The sequence below is a fragment of the Betta splendens genome, chromosome 10 (assembly GCF_900634795.4).
Source record: "Betta splendens chromosome 10, fBetSpl5.4, whole genome shotgun sequence".
Taxonomy (NCBI): Eukaryota; Metazoa; Chordata; class Actinopteri; order Anabantiformes; family Osphronemidae; genus Betta; species Betta splendens.
This window is the reverse complement of record NC_040890.2, coordinates 9,453,686-9,468,911: the sequence shown is the minus strand read 5'-3', so window position 1 is coordinate 9,468,911 and position 15,226 is coordinate 9,453,686. Positions and strand designations below refer to the sequence as shown.

The window sequence follows — 15,226 nt, the reverse complement described above, 5'->3', positions numbered from 1 at the left end:
GCCTCAGCATCCTCAGGTACAGCTGGTTCACTGCCAAGTGCAAGGAACAGTGCACCTGTGGACCGGAGAGGAGAGAATACAAAACGCCGTACAAAACACCTTGGCCCCCTGATATGGCAGCGAGCCAAGGATGAGTGGATGAGTGGTACCAGTTAAACACTACAGCAGACGCTGCGGCTTACACACTTCAGAAGAGGCACCGTGCAAGAATACTTCAAAGAATATTCTCTTTATTATCAAATATTACAAACAAAATAATCGCCAAGCAGCCCTCTGCTGCTCGACAAATCTGCCACTCAGCTGGGTAAAGCTTCCACCAAACACAATAATCTACTTATGCTGCAAATTATTTTGTTAGTAATAATAACCCAAAGTGTAATAGTACTAGTAAAATTAGGCACAATAAAGTAAAAGAAAAGCTGTTATACAATAACTACAACAAATTGTATCTCTATAAACGTCCCTCAGTCATTAACAGCAGGGGGAGTCACATCTCAACAATGCATTTAGTCTAACATTAAGGGTAGTTAGCACCTAGTGCTTTCACCATCTCAAAATTATGAGAAACAATTTCAGACCTTAGTAGATCAGAACTAAACAATGGATGTCCCTTTTGCAGAAAGAAACTATTTAAGATAATCTACAATTCCCTCAGTCTCCTGCTAAATCCTTGTATCCATTATCTGGGCAGAGCTACAGGTCGTGCTGCAGCGTGTAGACGTGTTGCTGTCCCAGATGGGCTGCACTGAGGCTTTAAAGGGGTCAAACCCTCTCTTTGTCCAGGGGACCCCATCCTTGACATGTAACATGACCCTTGGCAGAGGCTCGTGGGGCAGGTGGTTCTGCAACTGCCTCCTTATTGGCTGGCTCTAAAATAAAAAAAAGGCACAACTCCATTGTTGGAGCTTTTCTCCAGCCCGTGAGAAAAGTCCTGGGGTCAGCATGAGACTGCAAATGCGTGCCCGTCTGCCACTATGGCAACCAGATGTGAAGCATGGCTGCCATGGTAACCCATAATCCCTATTCTGTGCAACAGCTGCATTTTAGTTCCATGTGTGCAGCAAATTGGTAGTGGCGTAATGCATGTTAATTTATTACTGTTGTGTTATAATCTGACTGTGAAGGGAAGCAGAAAGGAATTTTAGACAATCTAAAAATATAAAAAGCTAAATATATTGACATTATTGTACTGCAGGCAGAAAACAAATCTCACACTTAAAAAACAAGTACAAAACAATAGCCACACGACAAAGAAAGTAAAAATGTAATTTCTTTTTTAAAAGTCCATAATCACAGGTTCACCCTGCTTGCATGTGCTTAGGGGCCGTCATGCTGGAGATGTAGTGACAGGGCAGTCAGGAAACGCTGGGTCTAACACCGTGGACTCATTCCCTTCCTGCCCAGATACCGCAGAACTGCAAAGTTATAGGTGGTTGACACGGTATAGGTCAGCTAGAAGAAGGAAAGAAACAGAGGACGTGTCAGAGCAGACGTGAGGAGACACTTAAAATCCCAATGCTCTACAAATAAGAAAAAAAAAATTAGACGCAAATGCTAATAGCATTAATGGGATAGCACATCCCGGCCCTTTAACAGCGTCTGTAATGGAGCATGAGAGTATAATGAGTATTTTTCCATTTGCCTGGTTGGAAAAAAACACCAGACATTACCGCATTATTATGATGTTTGTGTCAGCTGAGAGAGAGGAACAGAGAGCAATAGTACTCCAGTCATCAGTCATGGGGGCCTGAGATGCTTCAGCGCCTACACTTTGAGCGTCACTAGAGTCACATGAGCCATAACGTCAGTGTTGTAGCACCGTGGCAGCGCAGTCACTCACCAGAGCCAAGACGGTGACGCCGGCGCCAGCGAAGGCAGCGACGTAGAGGTCGTAGGTCATCCGGTACTGAAAGGAGGGGATTTGCGTGAGCGTTGCTTTATATTATGTGAGGCATGTTGTCCTGGTACTTACCTCTCTGGTCCTGCATATATTGGACAGCGTGATGCCACAAGCTTTGCCTGGCACCGCGTTCCACGGCAACAGCCCTGTTCAAATCAGGAGCGTCTCATCATATATGTATCATCATATTTTAATATCGCCCGGTCCTCTGCACAACCCCGATCCCCCGCCGTTACCGTATTGCCTCGCGTCCACGCAGAGCGGGTTGATGCTCGCCGGCGTCTCCGTCAGGGCGTCGATGGTGCGGCAGGTGGCGTCCATGTTGTAGAAGAAGTAGACGGGCAGCGCGGAGAAGGCGAACACCAGCAGCCACAGCACGGCCAGCGCGTACGTCACCGCGATGAACTGGAAGCAGGGGAGCAGAATAAACATCAGGCTGCGTCACTGTAACGAACTGATCTACATAACTAATCCAAGAGAGCGCTTCTATGAGCAGTGACTCACTCAGTGACCACATTTACTTTGCTGATTAGCTCTGCTTATTATCTCACGCTACGCTCTCCTCCTCCTCCTTCCAGCTGCTCAGTCCCTCCCTCTCCAGCTGCTCACGCGCCGCATGCTTATCTCCGCGTGTCCCCAAAGGTTTAAGCAACCTCAAGATTTTCGGCTCAACTCCCACCAGGGAGCGATATATGCATTAATCCCGTCCAATCTCTCCAATCCCCTCTGCTCGTCCCATCCGGGGCCCCTCTCACCGAGGAGCTGAGGCAGCGGCCACACATGGTGCTCCTGAACTCTCCGAACGTTTGCCGGGCAGCGCTCGTGGTGTAGAAGCCCTCGGCCAGCAGCACAATGCAGTAGAGGAAGAAGAAGGAGGCCAGGCCGTAGATGACATACTGGAAATACTGGATGCTGCAGAGGAGGGCGAAAGGGGAGACCGTCAACCCACCAACGAACAAACCCAAATCCAAGCCGTTACTGCTGTACCTACATGTAGGCCAGGGTGATGTAGTCCTGAAGGTTGCGGGCGAAGTAGGCCTCGATGAGCCGCTCCGTCTCCGTGAGGGCCTGGTGGCCGCAGCCGCAGAAGAGGGCGATGCCGGAGAAGCACAGCAGCGTGGCGACCAGCGAGCAGTACGGGATCCCACCCAAGCAGCGCATACAGCAGTCATAGCAACCTGTTGGTCAGCATCAAAGTCAGAGCGCGTCTACGCCACGCGACAGGCCACGCAGGAGTTTCAGTTTTTAACCCTGAAGTTATTTTCGATTCATCCTTCGAGCTGTTCACGACGACGTGGCCGTGCAGGTAGATGGATGCTTTTGTTCTGGACCTTGGATAGTCCCCCCCCCCCCAAACCATTAAGGTCTCCAGAGTTGAATATCTCACACTCAATTTAAATCTAATAAAATATGCAAACCAGAAATTTGAAAATAACCTGCTTTTAGTATGTGGTCTGTGTGAATGGAGCTGCAGGGCTAAAGGTTTTTGCTCACTGGCTAAAGCTGGGCATTCTTCCTTATAGTCATGTGCCGATTGAATGGACGCCAAGGGCATGGGGATGTGCCTGCGCTGACCCCGGCTCACACCCTGACTCCATTCACCACCCAGCATGGAGCGTGTGAGAAAGGAGGAGAAACAAAGCGAACGCGAGGGGGAGAGAGGCTGCTTTTGTCGCGGCGGAGACAACGGCCTTTGTCCCACGGCATCATGTGGGGTACAAGGGCCACCAATGTCAGGCCAACAAAGCCAAGAGGCACCTCCGAGGCGGGCGCATGCGCACGGCGGTGGCGGACGTCCTTCCAGCCGGAGGCAGGAACCCGATCACCGCGGCGACTGTCTGTGCTCAATGAGGACGGAGGAGCGAATCCGGGAACGAACAGCGCAAAAAGTGTGCGCGCGAGCTATTACACGCTTGCGTGAGCGCGTGCATCCACACAGACCGGCTCAATGGAGGCAGTCAGACTGCGGTTGGTACCATTACAGTAAACACAGATGGCAGGAGGGGCAAATAGATGGCTCTTTAATTGAACACATCTACACGGCTGTGCGACGGAGAGAGAGAGAGAGAGAGAGAGAGACGGGCCGCGATCACGTCACTCAGGCAGCAGAACGTTAACGCCAAGCCTCTGAACGTGAAGCGCGAGGCAGAAAAGTTATTAGGCAGGAAGACCATTAGAATAGATTAATTAAAAGTTGTTCGAGGCACAAAGAAATCCGGTCACGTGCCACATCCGCGCGCACGACCCAGAGATTAGCGTCTGCCAACACAAACCTGCCTTCGCAATCACGTTCACCTTGTTCCAATTTGCTAATTAGTGACATCATCATTGCGAGCGAGCGAGCGGAGCGGAGCGCGCAGCCGGATTCTGGATTGCGCCTCTAATGAAAAACACAGGCCCAGTTGTGGTGGAATAAATAAATAAATAAATAAACAAATGAATGAATGCAAAGCCGAGGCCAAGTTAGTCCCTTCAAAAATTGAGAAAGATTGCGACGGAAAGCAAATGCGACAAGCCTCCTCTGAAAGTAGCCCCTGCGCCGTGAAGCATGAAATAAATCCCATAATATCAGTGGAGCATCGGTCGGTGAGTAGCCGACCTCCAAACCGACAAAAAAAGAAACCTCTGATGTCATCTCACAGTCACATTCCGACACAAAGCGCAATTAAGCAGCAGATAATTAATTTTCTATCTGTTAAATGCAGAAGGGAGGAAGCGGAAAGTTGCTGGAGCGTCTTACCCATGTCTGTGCGGACGCGTTCAGCACTTGTTGGCCACTGGCTGCAGCTGGTCCGCTGATGATATGCGCAACTTGTCTCCGGCCCCCGTATATCAATCTCAACTCGCTTTCTGTCCCCCAACAATGGGCAGACTCGCCAATGACTGCGAGAGCAATCTTAAAGAAACAATGTCGCCTTTCAATGGACTTCAAGACAGAGAATAATGAGAAGGTCCGGGTTTGCGCAAGTAGACATTACTTGGCTCGTTGTTGACGGGCATTTGAATATAGGGGAGGAAAACTTGCATCATCTTTTCATTTTTATTCTACTGGGAAATAGATATATTTTATGAATCGTTCATCCCAGCCCCAGGGCTTGAAATCCTTGGTTCCCAGGCCTTTGTAATAAACGCCAGAGAGATAACATTTCCAGCTAAATGAATAAAACCAAATATGCAAAAGACAAAAGACATTCTGCGGAACATGGCTCATGGGACGCGATGGGTTTGTGATAATGAGTGTAATTTGTCTGACATTACAAAAAAAAAAAAAAATAAAACAACAACTTTATTATCATGAACCTGGGGACGGTAGGGCGATGAGACGCGCGTCTGGCTGCATGGAGATCCGGTAGATTAGCGCTCTCTGAAATGAGCCCTGTCGTTGTGGAATGCTCCCTAAAACACCAGCTTTAACAAACCGTGAATATCTGCAAGGCTCAACCTCAGATGAAGCCGGATAGTTGAGTGGCGCCTGTACACAGGCTATTTGATAAGACAGAATTCACCGGCACTTCAGTCCGTTTGTCTCGTTACGTCATTTGAGATAATACAGCCCCAGTGTGTGCGTGTGAAATACTCTACTGGCTATTTGGGTCAGTGCCAGCTGGTTTCTTTGTCCATGTCAGCTCACGCAACCTCATAACCCTCTATCAAAACCTGAGCTCGGAGGAAAAAAAAAAAGAATTAGATTAAAATGTAATGTGCTGTGAGTGGAGTGGAGCAGAGCAGCATGCAGCGGGGAAACATCACAGATCTCAGGCGACCTGTCTGTGGAGGAGTGAGAGACTGTGCTCTGATTCATCTCCACCCTCTGGCTAACCACCAGAAATAAAGAGGGAGAGAGAGAGAGAGAGAGCGAGAGAGAGAGACGCTCCTGGCTTCACCTGTGTCCAGTAGATGGCAGGCTCTCCCCTGCCTCGACCCCCGGGTCCTGCAGTTCAGGAGAACAAGTGAAGAGTGGGCGCATCCTCAAACATGACACTTGCTGTTTTACTCTAATGACATGTGAAAGTGTTTTGCGCAAAGGCTGTTTTAATTCGTGACATGTTTTGTTGCCCTTCGGGCCTCGGCGCAGCCCTATTAGATTATTTATTTTTGAGCTCAGGAGCCCTCAGAGAGACACCACTCGTGTCGTACAAGCCTTGTTCTGCGCTAACCGGGTTGTCGTACACAGTGTTTTACAGGCTCTGGCTCTTGGCTTTCCTCCGATTCCTGTATCCTGTAGCGCACGCGTGTCTGGAAAAGCACGGCCCAGCGGTTTAGGGTGCTGTAACAATTAAAAAACGTTTGCTTTCGCTAAAACAATTAGCCCGATGTGTTTGTGCGTAACCTGTCTCATTCATACTTCACGCATCACTTCACCCGGTTTGATATTTCAATTGTTCCTCCACATACGAATCTATTAGTGAAAACGCGAGAGCGACTGGCTTTTGCAGAGACGCCTTTGAACACAGTGTGAATTCCCTCCGAACATCTGTCATCAAAACAACAACCCTGTTGCGTGGCTCGCTTTCAGTGCGGCGGGGTTTTGTGCCTATGGGCGAGCGCCAGCGCCGCTGGTGGGAGGCAGCGCTATCAGGTAACGGGTGCGAGGCGGTGACTTAAGACGCCGGCGTGCATCGTGGTCGTCTCAGGCCCTGCTCCTTCAGGGACCTTCATCACCTCCCCGCCACAGGAACATCCAACCCTTTTGTGTGTCTAAACACTTTAGACTCCCCATCAACCAGAGCTGGAAACCTGAGAGCGGTCCAATCAAGCTAACAGACCGTTGCCTCAGTCTTCCTCTGTCTGGGTCACGCTGGATGCCAGTTGAAGGTAATTATAGTAATAGTCATATTTTTTTAACTTATGAAATGGTCTGAAAGGGGAAAATTTGACACTCTTTATTATTGAGGTTCTAGTGGGCGGTGGAGTTGAACCGAAGTGCATCCTATTACAGTGTTGCAGTCTGTGACAACGTAAAGAAAGAGGCCAGCTGAGTCCATGGCAGAGATGCTGCATCGCTCTGCATTAGGCCGTGAAGGTTCACATATACATACTTTATTCTCCACAGGAGCCACGTGTCTGCAGTGAGAACAAGTCTCTGCGGGCAGCTTATCAGATCACCTTTTACGGATTCCTGGTAGCGTCTTTCTTTTTTTTTTATCAGAAAATTGATCAAACATTTTATTTCCACAGAATTCCGCAGTTTTGTTGTTGACACATGTTTGGATACACAGCGTATCAGAACAAGTCAGCAAATTTGATCAAATGCAAATGCAAAAAGCTTTTGTCAAATATCCAGAGTGCATGTAATTCACGGGCGGATTTCATCCTTGACACTGTGTGACAGAAGATTACGCGCGCTGCCTGCTTTATTTATGTTAGTCATCGCTGTAATATTTGTCTTGGAGCCTGAGTGCGATCTGGTTCTCCTCAATCTGCTGCTTTTTGCCTCGCCTCTGCTTCAGGTGAAGAACCGCCGCCACGGCTAGCAGAAACACGGCTGCTAGCATCATACACAGGCCTGCTAGCAGCGCGGCCTGGGCGTATCTGGGGCTCTGTACCTCACAGATGGGGGCCTTTAAGGGGGGGTGCACCAAATCGCGTGTCCCCGTCCACGTGGGCGCCTTGTCCAAGCGACACGGCTCCGCGCTTTGGTTGACCAGCAGATTGACCCAGACGGTGCTGTACAGCGGGACCGGCTTCCCGCCGTCTCTGACCACAACAAACAGGTGATGCATCCCCAGGTCCTCCTGCCGAAGCTGCTGGGCTAACGTGATGTCCCCTGACCTTGGGTCCAGCTGGAAGGGGCTGCTGCTCGGCACCGGCTCCGGTGCGGCCAGGGCGTAAGTAATCTCCGAATTCGACCCCGAGTCCTCATCCACGGCGTAGATCTTTGTCACCGTGGCGCCCGCCGTCGTTGCTGGAGAGACGGTCAGGCAGGAGCAGTTGCTGCTGGGCAGGATCACTTTGGGCTGGTTGTCATTGATGTCCTCCACAAAGATAGTTACCCTGGCGGAGGAAGTCAAAGCTGCCGGGCGCCCGTGATCGCTGGCCAGCAGGTAGAGTTCATAGCGGTCCTCTGTCTCGCGATCCAAGCTAGTAGTGGCGCGAAGAGTCCCCTGGGTGTCATCCACAACAAAAGGTCCACTGCTGTTTACAACACGCAGCTCTATGTTCCCATTCCCCCCCTCGTCTAGGTCTGCAACCCCTAACTTCCCCACTGGGGCGAGCGGCGGTACATTCTCAGGGATGAAAAAGATAAAGTGGGGCGTTAGGAAAACAGGTGCATTGTCATTCTGGTCCAAAACGAGAATGGATATCGTGGCCTCGGACTCCAGCGGAGGGGAGCCGCTATCTCGTGCAAACACCGTGAGCGTGTGCGCGCCCTGCTGTTCCCGATCCAGAGAGGCTGACACAGACAGTTGACCCGACGCGGGGTCGACGCTGAAGACGGGGGGCGCGTGTTCGTGCAGCCTGTAGGTCACCCTGCCGTTGGCGCCGCCGTCTGCGTCTGAGGCCCGGACCTGCAGCAGCGCCGCTCCGGGCGGGTTGTTTTCCTCCACCTCCAGCTGGTAGTGAGGCCGGGAGAAACGCGGGGCGTTGTCGTTAACATCCACCACCAACACCCTGATCGCGCTTCTAGAAAGAACGATCACAGGCCCTTCAGCCGAGCCCCCCTGCGCTACCACAGAAATATGATGTTCCCTTTTTATCTCGTAGTCTAGGGGCTTTGATGTGGAAAGCAGATATTTGCCATTCTGTAGGCTTAAAGTGAAAGGCACTTCACCCTCAATGGCAAGAGAGGAGCCTTTAAAGCTGCTGTCACCCTCAAGCTGTAAAACAGCTAAGACGGTGGGGGGCTGGTTCTCTGGTAACACCATGGTCTGGTTCTGACGCTCGGCTATGAACCCGATCTTGATCGTCGGCTCCTGCGTCGCCTTGGGGAGCACCGATACCGTCACTTGAGTGTCTGCTGGGGGGCAATGAAGGCCGCTAGCTAACACTTTCAACACCAGCTCGTCAGAGTTGTCACTCTGGAGGTCCCGTGTTAGTCTGATGGACCCAGTGAGGCTGTCGAGGCTAAACAGCTCCTTGGCCCGCTCTGAGACTCTGGGACTGAGGGAGTAAACGATGGCCGCGTTCGGGCCCGAGTCTGGGTCCGTGGCTCTGACCTGAGCCACCAGCGTGTTCTTGGGAGAGTCCCCGGGGAGGGTGACGCTGAGGGCGCCGCCCGAGCCGAAGCTGGGACAGTTGTCGTCAACGTCTGTCACCGTGACGATTAAAGCCGCCGTGGCACTTAAAGGGGCTGCGCCGCAGTCGGCGGCCACCAGCAGCATCTGGTACCGGTCCTGAGCCTCCCTGTCCAGGGCCGCGTTCACGGTCAGCGCCATAAAATGCCCGCTGACCTTTAAATCAAACGGCCCCTCGTCGCCCTGTAGGTGGTACCGCAGCTCTCCATTACGACCGGCGTCCCGGTCCGTTGCCTGGTCGTCCAAAAGCAAACTAGTCCCCACAGTCACGTCCTCAGACACCCTCAGGTGTATTTCGCTGTTTTCAAAATGAGGCGCATTGTCATTTATGTCTCCTATGATCACAGGGAACTGTATAAGGTCTCCTGAGGGCCCCACGACAGCGGTGAGCAGAATAATGCATTCCTCGGCTTTTGTCTCCTCGGGGCAGAGGGCCTCGCGATCCATCTTTCGCTCAGTGGTGTACAAGTTGCCCGTGCTCCCGTCCAGCCACAGGAAGTCCTGGGTGAGCAGCTGGTACGGAGCCGGGAAGTTTTCACGGAGCGACCCGGCCAGAGTGCCGGGCTCCCGTTCCTCGGGGAGGGCGAACTGGACGGAACGGCATCCGATCGGCCTGAGGTGGACCAGGAGCAGCAGGTTCTGGAGGGGAGAGAAAGTCACACACGCCTGATTGGACTGGCCTGTTGTTGCAGCTCTGCCTGAGCGCGTGCAGGTTTTCCTACCCAGCGCTCAGGTCTGAACTTCATGCCTCGCTGAGCTATTTTAAAAGCAGCCGACTGCAGAGCGGAGGTAATGTAATGCCGCTCAATTATTTACTACCAATTATACTCGCATCATGAATAATGCAGAAAACAAAACGTAAAGCATGAATTGGCTCAAATTTGTACATCTTGAAAACATATCACTGCATTTATACTAATATTATATATACTATACTCTCTTTCTTCCTTTGACTTTATAGAAGCCAGCAACTCTACAGTTCCTCTAATATTTCTAAATAGCACAGTATTCTAGCTCTATGTATTAGCTCCATCCCAAACACAGACAGTAATTACTGTAAATACCGCTGCATTAATAATCCTTGTATCACTGACCTGCAGTAGCCGGGCCCAGTTCATATTATCAGGAGTCCCATGGCCCATTGCCCTCACACGTGTCAGCCAAGGTCCTCTGCAGCAAGTGAACGCTGAGAACAGAGGCAGGCACCTAAAGGCATAATTCATCACATGCTCCTCCTACAACACTTACCTTGCGTGTCAGGCTGACGAGGGAGAAGCCAGAGGTCCAACAGGTTTACGTGCATGTTTGATAACAGCGTACGAATAAAACAATGAGCCCTCTCAGGCTTATGCTGCGTACATGTCTCGCCTCTTAAGTACACAGTGCCGGATTAATGTGGCGGCGCTAACGCACGTACGCGCTTTTATTATGCTCTCCCGACACCTGCTTTTCACTGTTTCTGACTTTTTATCTGCTGTCTCTTGCCCTCGGGTTCAGTTCTGTCCATTTAGATACAGCTTTAGACAGGAGGGCTTAAGAATCACATCAATCACAGTTCACAATGATAAATGTGCGTGGATTCATATACATTTGCAGAGTAAACATTAGTGAATCACTTGAGGATATTTACTCAAGGTCAATTCAGAGTAATAAAATTGTTTTATTTATATATTTAAAATAACATGTAGCTCTGTAGATTAAGTAGCAACTATCAACCAGTGCATTACTTATAACAGCACATTATGTAATTGAAGTGTTCCTCATCTAAAGTAGCTGCAGTCATCATGTATTTCTTAACTAACAGGACACACATTAAGGCCTATAACTAATGGAACAAAGGTCCGTTGGACTCTAATGCCACTAAGTAGAAAGTGCACCTGAGCGCCCCCTATTGACGGAGCAGAGTGACGCATAGAGCAGCATGATTGCAGTGTTTCAACGTTTACGTAACTACAGTAAAACCGCTGTAAATGTACCTCCGAAGCTTTTTAATTGAATCCAAATGAAGATGTTCACATATACACATAGACAATATGAATGATTTTATTTTTTGGTTAAACTCATTGAGATGCGACGTAAAACTCTTTTTGGCGCTACTGGACAAAACGCGAATGATTGGGTGTTAAATGGAAAGTGTGGGAGTTGCGTAACGGCTCACTTCTCTCTCGTGGCGAGCTTTTTCCTCTACGGTAGACCTCTGAGGGCTTTGTGCGAGCGGATTGGCTGCTGCGCTCCGCCAGCTGAGCGGATGTGGAGGATCTTTATAATAAAGCAGCGTCCCGCATCTGCGCTCGAAAAGGCGCTCTGAGCCGCACACAGACGGGAACGTGGTGCTGCTTCATTTCCCTGCTTCAGCATGTCCTCAGACATTAACACAGGTGAGCCTCAGCCTTTGGTTGGAAACACGGATAGACTTGAAGAGACGACTTTTATTTAACTTATGATGTTGCTATAATAAAGCTTCACTGTGATAATTTCCCGTGATTTTTAGGGTTCACACATTTATCTTTGTTCCGTCTTGTAGTATTACCTTTAAAATACACTTTTTACTTGTTTTACTTACTTTTGTTACTGTGTATTTACTTATTTTGGTACTTAGGCCTGTGGTACTGTGCTAGTTGAGCTTAGGTGCGTTTCACTCTGGGTTTGTTACTCTGGTCAAACAACAGCCAAACAAAGTTTTATTGCTGCCTGAAGCCCAGAATTTTTTTATATAATTTTATTTTATATAATTTAAGATGTTACATTTTGTGTCACAGTCTACAAGCTGCTTTTTGTTGCCTTATGGCCCGTTAGATTTTTTTTCACACATTCAGCAATGTAACACAACCCACTGACATCAACTACAGCTTCAGGTTAATTGTATCTCATTCTCACCCACGACCTATTTTGAATGTTTTCTTTTTATATATCTGTTTCTGATCAACTGTCACACAAGATGTGCCGCTGCCTCAATCAATCAAGGCTATTTAACACTTCCTGAACTCCTCACTAGATATTACTATTGTGATTCCTAAGAGAGAGAGAGAGAGCGAGAAAAAAAAAAAAAACACAGCCCAGATGAGCCAGACATTTTCTTCCAGTGGCGTAAAAGACTTTTCCTTCCAACGCTGTCACTTTTTCCACAGCGCTGGACGCCGAGCTGGGCGAGCTGCTGCAGGAGTTCCAGGATGTGGTGGAGGAGCTGAAGGCCCCGTCTCAGAGCAAACCTCACGCCTACCAGCACGTGCTGCAGGAAGCCAAGAGCCGCACGGGGCTGGGAGACGACAGCGGAGTGGAGGACTCGGATTACAGTGAGTAACGAAAGCGTCGCCCTGGGGCGGTGTTGCTGTGATTAAGATAATGTTTGCTGGATGTACAAAGAACGGGGGCAGAACGATATTATTTAGTGCGTCGTTTGTCTGCATGTGAAGTTGCAGGGAGGCCCCTCGGGTGCCGCTTGAGCCCCTTTATCAGCCCCAACAACTGCTGCTAGACACTTTCAATTTGCATGAAATTAGCGGTAAGAGGACACATCCCTGCACAACAGCTGCTTCAGACGCCACAATAGTTGTGCGCTGAATCAACCGCAGTGTGTTTATGGATAAGCAATCTTTTGTAAATCGTTTTTCCCTTTTTGCCGCTGCCGTCGCGTTTGTCGCCGGCGATGAGATAAAAGACCAAAGTGCGTCTTCCTGCTCCCGTGTGTCGTCATTATTGAGAGCAGCGCTTCGGCGGGCGCTCAGACGCCGACGCGAGGGAGCCGCGCGTACCCTCGCTCCGCCGCATCTCACTGCCGCGCCGTGTTCCAATTGCTGGCGTTGACCGTTTGCACGGGCCTCGCCTTCATCATCTCCTCTCTCCCCGCAGGCAGCGAGGCCTCTCTGGGAAACAGCTTGAACACCAGCGAGGAAGAGCTTCACACAGCAGGCGTAAAGCTGGCACCGAAAGGTACTGCAGGCTTCCGTCCGCCTATCTCAACCCAGATAGGCTCCTTCATACAGTGATCGCTATCGCTTTTTCACTTTGATCACTATCACAGCTACACAAAAACCCCTCTTGCATTAAGCTGAGGGCTCCTTTGTTTTTACACAACAAAGCTCCCGCCGCTGTGACTGCGACATCTCAGCCTCCTCCCCGCTTTCAAAGTGTCCTGCGGGGGTTTGTTGATGCTCTGGCTCAGGTGTGTGTGTGTGTGTGTGTGTGTGTGTGTGTGCGCGCGCGCGCGTGAGTGCGTGCGTGAGCGAATGGAAGCTGCTCTGTTGCGTCGCGTGTCAATGAGTGCACGCGAGCGCGTGCATCTTGGTGGGTTCTGCCGGGCTTTTCAGGCTGCTTAAGATCAGCTCTCATCTCAGACGCTGATCTTGTAGAGAGTCGTGCAGAGAAGTAGCCGAGAATGTGCAAAAGCAGCGTGGCTCACGCGTAATCCTGGGACGATCCAAAGGAAATACCACTTAACGGAGCTGCGTTCGCCACTAAAAATATGTTCCACAGGTTCTTTTTCGCTCTTTTCTACATGCTCTCAAATTACCTTTGCTTTCTGTCCTCTTTCTGCAGCCAAGCTGGGAGACACGAGGGAACTGGATAGTTTCATCGACGCGTTGGACCGGGAGCTTGCTGGTGCGTGTTCAAAAGAATCACACCCTGTTTTGTTTTTACTGACCTCCACTGGAGCTGAGGAACCAGGGCGCGTGTAGTGGCACCTCGTTCCTACCCGGCCCTATCTCTGAGCACCTCTTGTGCGGCCTATCTGCGCGGCCTTTAGCGCTAATGGCACACTTGACTGCCCGCGCGTCATGATCGCGCTCTCTCGGCGCCGCAGCTGCGCGTCGCTACGGAAGCCGGCGAACTGACGTCTCTGCGGCGACACACAAGCCACAAAGAACAAAACACGCGTCCTCTGTTATCAATGGGCTTTTCACAGAGAGAATTACAAATGAACCCCCCTCATATCTGTACAAAGCTCATTTATTAGTCACTGCATGTTTGTGCCACTGTTTTTTTTTGTGGTCCTTTATTCTTGCTCCTGAGCTTTTGTAGTTTTTTCTCTCTCTCTCTCTCTCTTGCAGAGATGTGAACAGAGGGAGGAAAGGGGGAAAAAAAAAGCAGAGTGCGCCACATCGAAGGGGGAGAAACAGGCTGCGGGCGAAATGGCTGGCTACCGTCGAGCAGACAGGCAGATCTACACCAGAGCAGATCTGAGGGAGCGAACGTTCCCCGCGCTGCTCCGGGCGCGGCGAAAAAAAGGCCTAACATCTGAAAATTAAAAGGGCACTCCATTCCAAAGCGCGGGAACATCCTCAGACCCCTGGCAACGCCGCGTCCGGTCGGCACGGCAACGTCCCCGCGGCGTCGGATCCCAGATGTACGACATGTTCTCCGAGCTAGACACGGCATCCGTCTGTCTGGATGTGAGCGAAAACACGGCCTAGAGTGTGGAAAGTGGGCTTTTATCACATTTGGAATTTCCATACGAACTGCGCCAGTAACGGGCTGTAAATCATCACTGCCATATTTTATAACACGGACTGATACTTATCTGTAGTTCAAAATTACAAATGGCACTCATTTCTGCTCCAGGGGTTCAGATCTGCTGTATATAATAATGTACAGTTCTTATTCATTTTCATTTTTATATAAATTGTTATACAGATGAATGCACATGAAAATAAAGGTAATTTTTCATCATATTTGATGTTATACCTCTTTATATATATATATATATATATATATATATATATATATATATATATATATATATATATATATAAGAGAAACACACACAGTCATTCACATTACAACCCTCACAGGTTTCTGAAAATACTCTTGACAGTGGTGTCAACAAATTATATTCAGTGTGCTGCACCTTCACCGTCCCCTAATTGACTGTTGCTAGTGTCATGCCACATGTCTCATGAGGCCGTCACCCGTTCCTCTTTGTTTGCATCCGCTGCTTCCTCTGCGTCTGATCCGGTTATGCTTTGAGTTTCGCTTCTGCCACCGAAACAGGAAGCCCACACATTTACCCCCTGGCAGCATGTGAAGCTTGAAAAGGGAAACTGCGTCAATGGCCCCTGTGAGAAACGATGCTCGCCCAGAGCCGCTGTCGGCC

At 49.8% G+C, this 15,226-nt stretch overlaps 3 protein-coding genes across 3 annotated transcripts; 1 reads left to right on the top strand and 2 right to left on the bottom strand.

The window, feature by feature from the left end:
- Positions 1–213: 213 nt before the first annotated feature.
- LOC114864136 (myelin proteolipid protein-like) lies at positions 214–6,565 on the bottom strand. The gene is made up of 7 exons (XM_029164799.3): positions 4,641–6,565; positions 2,892–3,078; positions 2,656–2,812; positions 2,137–2,305; positions 1,973–2,046; positions 1,841–1,906; positions 214–1,452 (listed from the first exon to the last, which is right to left on the bottom strand). The coding sequence occupies exons 1-7, from the start codon at positions 4,642–4,644 to the stop codon at positions 1,372–1,374; spliced, it is 738 nt and encodes a 245-aa protein (XP_029020632.1). The 5' UTR covers positions 4,645–6,565; the 3' UTR covers positions 214–1,371.
- A 200-nt stretch (positions 6,566–6,765) lies between these two features.
- On the bottom strand, positions 6,766–10,309 carry pcdh20 (protocadherin 20). Its single transcript, XM_029164798.2, has 2 exons — positions 10,230–10,309; positions 6,766–9,774 (listed from the first exon to the last, which is right to left on the bottom strand). The coding sequence occupies exons 1-2, from the start codon at positions 10,275–10,277 to the stop codon at positions 7,264–7,266; spliced, it is 2,559 nt and encodes an 852-aa protein (XP_029020631.1). The 5' UTR covers positions 10,278–10,309; the 3' UTR covers positions 6,766–7,263.
- si:dkey-27i16.2 (regulator of cell cycle RGCC-like) lies at positions 9,808–14,804 on the top strand. Its single transcript, XM_029164801.3, has 5 exons — positions 9,808–11,513; positions 12,264–12,428; positions 12,985–13,065; positions 13,672–13,734; positions 14,184–14,804. Exons 1-5 carry the CDS (start codon positions 11,492–11,494, stop codon positions 14,189–14,191), a joined length of 339 nt encoding a protein of 112 aa, XP_029020634.1. The 5' UTR covers positions 9,808–11,491; the 3' UTR covers positions 14,192–14,804.
- Positions 14,805–15,226: the final 422 nt, after the last annotated feature.

Bases quoted from the DNA above. Each gene is read 5' to 3' on its own strand.
- pcdh20 (XM_029164798.2), bottom strand. From the start codon at position 10,277: ATGGGCCATGGGACTCCTGATAATATGAACTGGGCCCGGCTACTGCAG. The intron at 9,775-10,229 runs GTCAGTGATACA...TCTCCCCTCCAG, and splicing joins ACTGGGCCCGGCTACTGCAG to AACCTGCTGCTCCTGGTCCA.
- LOC114864136 (XM_029164799.3), bottom strand. The intron at 2,306-2,655 runs GTGAGAGGGGCC...CCCTGCTTCCAG, and splicing joins GCCGCTGCCTCAGCTCCTCG to TTCATCGCGGTGACGTACGC. The intron at 1,453-1,840 runs GTGAGTGACTGC...TCCTTCTTCTAG, and splicing joins GCGTCACCGTCTTGGCTCTG to CTGACCTATACCGTGTCAAC.
- si:dkey-27i16.2 (XM_029164801.3), top strand. From the start codon at position 11,492: ATGTCCTCAGACATTAACACAG. The intron at 12,429-12,984 runs GTGAGTAACGAA...CTCTCCCCGCAG, and splicing joins AGTGGAGGACTCGGATTACA to GCAGCGAGGCCTCTCTGGGA. The intron at 13,066-13,671 runs GTACTGCAGGCT...CTCTTTCTGCAG, and splicing joins CGTAAAGCTGGCACCGAAAG to CCAAGCTGGGAGACACGAGG.